At 29.5% G+C, this 9,283-nt stretch overlaps 2 protein-coding genes across 2 annotated transcripts; one reads left to right on the top strand and one right to left on the bottom strand.

The window, feature by feature from the left end:
* Positions 1-548: 548 nt before the first annotated feature.
* On the top strand, positions 549-3,795 carry LOC106787013 (putative tyrosine-protein kinase Wsck). Its single transcript, XM_014748989.1, has 4 exons — positions 549-1,124; positions 1,215-1,369; positions 1,445-3,192; positions 3,286-3,795. Exons 1-4 carry the CDS (start codon positions 961-963, stop codon positions 3,352-3,354), a joined length of 2,136 nt encoding a protein of 711 aa, XP_014604475.1. The 5' UTR covers positions 549-960; the 3' UTR covers positions 3,355-3,795.
* A 313-nt stretch (positions 3,796-4,108) lies between these two features.
* On the bottom strand, positions 4,109-6,695 carry LOC106787019 (protein trapped in endoderm-1). Its single transcript, XM_014748998.1, has 4 exons — positions 6,644-6,695; positions 5,770-6,005; positions 5,198-5,444; positions 4,109-4,948 (listed from the first exon to the last, which is right to left on the bottom strand). The coding sequence occupies exons 2-4, from the start codon at positions 5,900-5,902 to the stop codon at positions 4,297-4,299; spliced, it is 1,032 nt and encodes a 343-aa protein (XP_014604484.1). The 5' UTR covers positions 5,903-6,005; positions 6,644-6,695; the 3' UTR covers positions 4,109-4,296.
* Between the last annotated feature and the right edge of the window lie 2,588 nt (positions 6,696-9,283).

The following is a 9,283-nucleotide window of genomic DNA, read 5'->3' as shown; positions in this document are numbered from 1 at the left end:
AAATTTATATATTTTAAATATATAAGAAAATAATTGGAATAGTTTAGCTAGCTTATAGAGTGGGTCACCAAAAATATAGAAAGAAATAATCTGCTTGACCGACTGCTGGTTTTTATGATATCATTTTTTTCTTATGTTAAATCTTTTACTTCTTAACAAATTATTGACATAAACAAATAGTTATTCATATATTCCATCAATATGATTACGATAATGATGATGATGTAAAATCAAACCACATTTATGTAGAATATATCCAATTGTTCGGTAATATAAAAAATAAATTTAATTCTAATATATAGTCACTTTCAAATATGATGTATTAGAGTTGGTGCCACTGTAATTTTAGAAGAATTATTTGTAAAAGCAGGAAGGGATATTAAATAATAATCGATAAAAACCTTAGATAAATTACTGCATGCAAAATGAATATAATTTATTTACAAAGATAAAGTTTTAAAATAACACGATACAATAATTATAAAACAAGAAATGAGTTAATATAGATTAAAATATTAATTCAATTAGATACATTTCTTTAAATGGCAATTTCAAATTTGGAGCCATATTAAGAGTAAGACTAGAGTGCGCTGACATCAGTTTAGCTATGACGCACGCATCTGCATGTGTCATGTTAGTGAAGTGATTTTGTTTACGCTCAAAGATTAGTTTATTTAATTAATTCACAAATATTTTTCTACTATATTTATAGAATATAGATTATCGATTATAATTAAAAGACAATTTATAAGTGTTAAATAAGATCCAATTAAATTTACCAAAATATTAAAACATGATCAAGATCTAACCTTACTTCTACTCATTGTCAATATGACATCATGTCATAAACTCGCGATGTGAAATTAATGAATCATAAAATCTAGAAAATGAAATACGTATCTTTGTTTTATTACAAGATCAGCAATCGGAATAATCGATGAAAAAAATAAAAATATAAATATGGCTGCTATAATATTACTGTTTTATATAAATGTAGTATTAGGACAGGAATACGAAGGTTGTTTTAAGAGTCCTGCCGAGGATCCTGATTTATCATCCTTAATTTCAAGTCGTATTACTACACCCATTGAATGCATCGAACAATGTCATTCTTATGATCACATGTATGTATATACATACATGCATTTAAATTGAACGATCAGTTAGAAGCGAGCATAAATATAATATATGTTATTATTATAATAATTGTGCAGGTTTGCCGGATTACAAAATGGACAAAGATGTTATTGTGGTAGCAAGTTTGGAAAGAATGGTTTGTCTGACGCTTGCAATATTTTATGTACTGCAGATACATCTAAATATTGTGGAGGTCAAGAAGCTATGAGCATATATTCGACTGGACAAAAAGGTATGTTTTGCATATATATTTATTATCGTTTATTATAATGTTATATTGATTTACTAAACAATTATTTGATTGTAGGTCCTAGTAGACCAAGAGTTATTCAAATAATTCCTCAGAAAGATAATAACTTCTTAATAACATGGCAGCCGCCAGATATATCTAATGGAAATATTACATCTTATACGCTGACAGCTGTCGCTATTAAAACTTACGCTTATAACATTTTACCACCAATAGAAAGTCAAGTACAAGGTGGTACATCTAATAATACTATTTTAAGAGGTCTTCAACCTGGTACTAAATACAACATATCCATTTCTGCAAGTAACTCGCAAGGAATTAGTAAACCAGCTTACGCTACCGAATGGACATCCATAGGTCCACCAGATAAACCAATAACACCAAAAATATTAAATATAGATAAAACTACTATTACAGTTATGCTTTCCGAGGGAAGTAGCGAAAATGGACCAGTAAGTGCTTATCAAGTCGTAGTAGTTCAACCTGGTATAATATCACCTGTAGGTTCGGATGTTATGTATTTCAATTATGAAAAATCGTTTCAAGAAGGTTTAGGTTATTATATAACAGCAGAATTCGATGCATCAGACTTTCATAATTATAAGAAATTTGTGGTAGGGGATGGAAGATTAATAGGCGGATATTACAATGCTCCTCTTAAAATTGATTCCATGATGCCTCAAATAGGATTAGTTGTTATATCGAAAGCACAAAGAGAAGTGCAGTATTCCTATTCTAATTTTACCAACAGTATTAAAGAATCTCAAAAGGATGAATTTTATCAAATGGATCCTGACGCGATTGTCTTTTTTTTACGTATGGGAATTATTTTCTTGGGATCGTTACTTATTATATCTATGCTAATATTTTACTTAGTAAGACGCCATCATGAAAAGGCACATATAATCAAACTCCCGGAACAGCAAGAATTGACTTTACAAGGACCGTTGCACGAAGTAGATAACATGGGATATATTCCAGAAGATATACCAGAAAGGGTTAATCATTATCAAGAATTAAAGAATAAAGTGTGGAGTATACCACAAAGTAGTTTATCGATCAATAATGCGGTCTTGTGTAGAGGACGATTTGGTACAGTTCATTCTGGCACGGTACAAAAAGATGAGCAAACTTGTTCCGTGGTAATTCATACTATAGCTGATCGTTCTTTAAAACCGTCAGAAAAGCAAGCTATGTTAAGAGAGTTAGATATATGTATCAAAGCATCAACGATGATGTATCTTGCAGGTTTAGTTGGTACCTGTGAAACCTCGGATACGTTATACGTCGTTTTAGAAATGCCTCCGCAATTATTGAAACATTTATTATTATCTGCTAGATCTGGAACAATATTTCCAGTTGATAAAATATTACCTATAGGTTCTTCAATCGCATCCGCGTTAAAGCATCTTGAAAATTATAAGATCGTTCATACTCATTTATGTGCTAGAAGTATAGGCATTACCAATGATTGGATACCTAAAGTCATGGGTCATGGTATTGCAAAGTATATCTTGGAAGACATAAACTATGCTCGATGGAGGGCAATAGAATGTTTTACTAGTAAAAAGAAACATCAGCCTGGTGTTGTCTGGGCATTTGGAGTACTTTTATGGGAAATGCTTAGCATGGGTGGAACTCCATATTCAAATCTTTCATTTGATAGCGAAGTAGAGGAAGCCATTGAACAAGGTATCAGATTACCACAATTACCAGATACGCCTGATCCATTGTACGAAGTGATGTTGTCATGCTGGCAAGTGGATCCAGAAGAAAGGCCAACTTTTGACGAGCTTGAGAGATTGGTATGGTTTGAATTACTTGTATTATTTATAATTTATTAACTTACTCTAATAATAAAAAATTTTAATTAAATATGACAATGCTTTTTTTTGCAGAATACTTTGAGTATATGTCCCATCACTGCATATACGGAACCCTACATTCCTGAGTTGGAGGTGAATTAATCTCGATAAGTATATAATAATTAGAGTTACATATGAATTATTCAATATTTGTAGATATAATGTGAAATGGTTAGTACTTAAAATCATTATATCTACCTCAACCGACTTGCTCGACACGTATGTTTGAAAGACTGATAAACCAATTTTTTGTTATTTTTACATTTAAAAAAAAAATAATTTGGACTTAGAAACAATACTTATATAATATGTATTTGAAAGAAAGAATTAGGTTACATTAAAGCAAAATTCGTCTAAGTCGTAAGTAAAATAAGTAAGTGATTTACTATTACATTCGTAAACGGTAAATCGTGCTGATATCTATTGCACCATATCTAATATTTATATTTATAAGGTGTTCGTAAATTAAGCTTTTTATACGCCATATGTAGTTACCATTTATATACTCTAGACTAGATGATATTTAATTTCACTCAATATTTCAAATGTATATTATATTTGTATTTTTTTTTTTTTTTATGAATGATATTTTTTTTATACAAAATTATAACTACAATTTCCGTCCATATTTCGCTAGGTAAATAATAATATTACTATATATATATATATAAATACATTTATATATAGAACTCTCTACTCGAACATTCCAAATGTATTGTAAAAATAAAAAACAAAGTATTTTTGTTTGATAGTATTATATACAAGGTACACATATTTGTATATGCAAAGCAAAATTACTTGATACTCTAACAAATAAATCTGTATGGTACAAATGAAGATAATACACAAAAAAGAGTATTTAAATTATTTTGATTTAAATATAAAAGATATGTTTACAAGATCGCGCTGATATATCCAACTATTAAGAACACAATATCTTCGTAATAACTTAAATTATTATAATTTCAAAAAATTATAAAAATAATATATGACATAATGAATGATTGAATTTAATTCAAATGTACAGATTCGAATTTACGTTAGTCACGTTAACGGGGGTGACGAGATTTTACTCGAGTGCGAGTGTGTTGGTTTCGGGCTAGTCGTTGGTACTTTGTTCGAGCCGGGACATAAGATTTGTTTGTAAGCTTCTCTATATAATTTGTTGGTACCAGCGTAAATAAAAGGATTTATAACAGAAGATGCCCAAGCTAATATGGAACCAATCACGTGCAACGTTGGAATGCTAATTTTTTCGTCGATTACGTTGACTAACATAAGCGGCATGAAACAAGTTAAAAAACACAAAAATATAATTAACATAAGTCTGGTAACTCTGGAGTCTTCTCTCCTTTGAAATCCACCACCGGCTTTTCTTCTTCCTCCCGGAGCATGAGCTTCCAAATTCTTTCGACTCTTTCTTACGCGCCAGTAAATACAAAAATAAGAAACGCTGATAACTACGCAGGGTACGATAAAGCCTATGACAAAAAGCACCTTTTTTGGACTAGAATCGTTTTTCTTCAAAATCGTACAAGAGAAGGTCGTTGGATCTAATCCGAGTTTACCCCAGATGCCTACCAAAGGGGGTATCAAAAGGGAGAAACTAAGGGTCCATATGGCGATTAACATCAATACAATACCCCTAGTAGTGTATATTGCAGCATAGATATCCGATCTTGATATGAGTACGTATCTAGAGAAAATAATAGAAATATTAGTTTTCAATGTTGACTGATTAAATTTTTAAAAAAAAGCAAGTTAAGATTTTTTTTTTTATTAAATTTCGAAAATACTTTAAACGAATTCGAAGAAATTTTGTTTAAAATTATCTTCAATAAGATATCACTTTACAAGTCAGAATAAATTAAAGATTGACTCATTGATGATTCAACGCGCATCAAATCATAGTCGTTAGTATACTTATGAGTTAGAGATTACTGACCTGTTGATTGTAATCGCTACCATACTCAGCAACGAGACAGCAACATTTCCATAAAAGAAAAGTGGGAAGATCTGGCAAAGAGCATCGCCAAGGATCCAAGCTTCGTTTAAATATCTGCTAGCCGTCAATGGTAAATTAACAGCTGAGAAAATTAGATCAGAGACGCTAAGACTTATCACGAATGCCGTTGTAGCGTGTCGTCTTAGTCTGGTGTACTTCAGTAGCGCGATTACTGTCACCAAATTACCTTCAATTAAGAAGAAACTTAGTAATTACTCTTAATATTTTTTCATCAATTAATTAAAAGTTGTCTTAGTGACATTTTTTAAGTTAAAATTAAATGAAACAAATATTTACGATTAATATAATTCAGAGTTGAGAGTAAAATTTATTATTAAAATATTAAGAAAAATATTATGTCATTTAATCACTATACAAAATTTATTAGATAAAATATATTTTACTCAGTTCCGTTAAAATTATTTATAATTTTGATTTATATAAATTTTTCTCTATGGGATTCAGCACAGTAATAATCATATAAAAAATAATTAACATATAAATATTAATACCTATTATACCAACAATACTGAAGATTATCGCGCAAATGGCAGCAAATATGGTAGTCGATCGAGAGAAATGTTTAAAAGCTCCGATTTCTTCAGCGTCATCGAAGCTGGTGTTTATCGATGAAGAGTTTGCCATAGTCTCCTTTTTCTTTCTCTTATTTTTCGAAAAATGTCGTTTTCTTCACATTCTTTCGAATGATCAAATTTGGATTGAACGCTCCTATCGCGTACGAATAAATCTGAAAATATTTATTAAAAACAAGACTTTCTTTTTCAAGACATTTTCAAGGCTGAAGGATAAACACACAAACACAACGCAAACAACACTTTAACGTAGATTCTTTTAACAAGTCCATTAATCTTAAAGTACGCTTATTTATTTGCAAGCAGTCGCCTATAGATCATAGAATAACGACCCCTCTTTAATGAGTTCGACGATTAGATACACATATACACGCTTAGGGTTACACGTTATAAACACTACCATCACATGAAAAACATATATTATTTATTTAAACGAAAGGACGACTGTGTTTTTTCTTAATTTATTATTATTATTATTATTATATTTTATTAAAAATTAAAAAATAATAATATTTAAATACTTTGCCATTTCTATTTGATTAAATCGATTTCTTTACAATAAAATATCGAGCTTATTAAAGTTAACTTTGTTATGTCTTAAAAAAAAACTTATCAATTTATAAATAATATTCAAATGCTTCGTCATTTTTTTTTTTTTCTATTTTACTTTATTTTATTTTATTTTTTTCTACTTGAGTGCTCAATTTATTTTTATTTTTTAATTCCTCGTTGAGATCATAAAACGTAAGTAGGCTCTCGAGACAAGAAAATAATAGGATAAACAACGCGTAACCTTCTTTTACTCGAAGACCGATCGAGACTGACGAACTCTGACCACGTATGCGCCCTTTACCAGTGTACACATGCTCTACCGTCTTTATCTAATGCTATTTCTCTCCCTCTCTCTTTCTCTTTCTTTCTAGACTAACTTTCCCACCTCCTATCGCGCCTTCTCCTTTTGTATTTTGTGACCGCAGCTTCCGAAGCGACACATTTGATTTTTTTCTAATCTTAGTTTTATACAATTTAAGCTTACATTTAATTTTTATTCATAGAAAATATTTTGTTGATTTTATTGAAAACATATTTAATTTGATATTAAAGTTTCTAAATCCATTACAATGAATTATTACATTGCACATGCACAGATTAGATAATATACAAATTTGTAAATAATTAAACGATTGTATTTTATAGACTAGATTAAATACAATCAATTCATTGTAATGAATTATTGTCATTTACTTAAGTATATATATACGTTAGATAGTATAATAATTTTCAAAATATATGATTGTGTCAAGATGATTATTTTTTTTTTTTTAATGTAGTTATAATTTCATGAATTTGATTAGACAAAGTGTATTTCACAAGTATTCTCGTAATATTCATTTTTTTGTAAATTGTGTACTTTCCACGATCGAACATTTATTAATATAATTCACGACACACCTCACTTTACTTTTATCATAGACATGGCTTAAACGCGCATCTTTTTGAACGATCGTATGTTCCTTTTAAAATCTTCATCTTCAAATTGATTATTTTCAATTATCGAGTTGTTAACACATAGACGATAATTAAAAATATTATTTTACTTATTTATTTATATAATTTAAAATAAAAAGATGAGAGTAAAACAGGATCTTACCTTTAGATTTATTAAACAGATCAATGATCGATTTCAAGAGTTTAACGACAAAATAAAACAAAAAAAGAAAAGAAAAGAAAAGAAAACTAAGGATAAACAAGTCTAGAAATTAGTTTCCCGTAGAGCTGAAAATTTCTTTCGATTGTCTTTAATAAAAAAAAAAACGTGTCAAGTTTAATCGATTATATTTGATAATTACACAATTCTCTTCTCAATCAATGATCTTCCTTAATATTTTAGATCACTCCGATGTTACAATTTTCATCGAACATTTCTTTTTTTTTTTACACTAGTAAATAATTTCATATTGTGTCAAATAATTAATTAATATCATATTTATTATTCACCGTGTCCGATTCTTTTATACAATTTTAATTAAAATAAACAATTAGGATATTATTATGGATATCGATCAAAAATATTTCAATTGTAACACGCGATTGAATCGAAGTTAGACAAGTTTAGTGGCTCGTGCTATCGTTTCTGAATTTCGTATTGGAAATGTGAGAATCCTATGGGAGAAAAGAGACGATTGGTCTGGTCCCCACTTACCCCTCTCCCCACTTACTCTTATACCTGTAAACTGCTACTGCTGGTTTGACCTCCCACCCCACTTCCTATTTCCCACCTTAGTCCACCTCAGTCTACCACGGCAAGAACCAGCTGTCAAACCGACTACTACCTACAAAAGACGCCAAACAATCGACAAGAACCGTTTCCTTGCCCTTTCTACAATACAAGAGCATACTACGTGCATGTAAGCTTTCCCTTCTTTTCATTCTCTTACCTGTCTTACATCTTTCAACCCCTCGCGAAATGATCCCCGATGTGGAATTCGAGTTATGACTCTGACTGGTTTATGACTTCCGACTTGCTGCAATTCTAAAGGATCGTTTGAATTATTCTAGTTTTGTTTGTTCTTATTTATTTTATTATTAGTTGTATAATTGACTGTTATAAATCAGTAGTTTATAATATTTAAATATATAGTTTTTATTTTTTAATTGAACATTTGTTTTTTCTTCTTTCGAAATCGATTCGTATTATTTCAAACACGTTGGAGTTATTGGACAGTGAGTTTTTTAAACAACAAGCATAAAGATCTTTGTATTTTGAGAACTTTGAATAAAACGAAAAATCTTTTTGTTATATTTTTTAAAATAGAAAAAACTAGATACACACGGAAAGTAATCGAAAGTTCTCCCCCTTACTATAAAACGTATCCTTCAGATAATCAGACTATGTAAACTTTGTAACCGAATTTCGGCTTATCGTTTACCTAAACATTTCTATCGTGGAAAAAAGAAAGATTTATATTTAGAGAATTGATGAACAAGTTATCTCGTATAAATTCAATATGTGTGTGTGTTTCTCGATAAGAGGAAAATTATGTTTTATATGTCTTTTCTTTTTTTTTTTAACTATCATTTTTCTCTTTCTCAATACGATTAACCTTTTGTCCTATAAACTGATTATAATGTCCAAGAATTCTGTCTGTAACATTTAATATATGCTTTCTGATAATTTTAATCTTTGTCCAATGAAAAGATTGGTTGTTTAATCGTTAATATTAATTCATCGAATAACAGAATCGAAAAATATACAGTATGAAACAATAATTATTCACGTTGAATAATATCGTATGAATGACCTTGTATAAAATGTGTTTCAAGTTCTAAATTATTTAAAAACAAATTAATTAAACACAATTATTTTATGATGCCAATACTTATTGATTCATCCTATACAGTAAATTTTGAATGTTTCAATAATCGTGCGATT

This window comes from Polistes canadensis, unplaced genomic scaffold (assembly GCF_001313835.1).
Source record: "Polistes canadensis isolate GaletaPanama2010 unplaced genomic scaffold, ASM131383v1 scaffold_3, whole genome shotgun sequence".
Taxonomy (NCBI): Eukaryota; Metazoa; Arthropoda; class Insecta; order Hymenoptera; family Vespidae; genus Polistes; species Polistes canadensis.
This window is presented reverse-complemented; position numbering and strand designations above follow the sequence as displayed.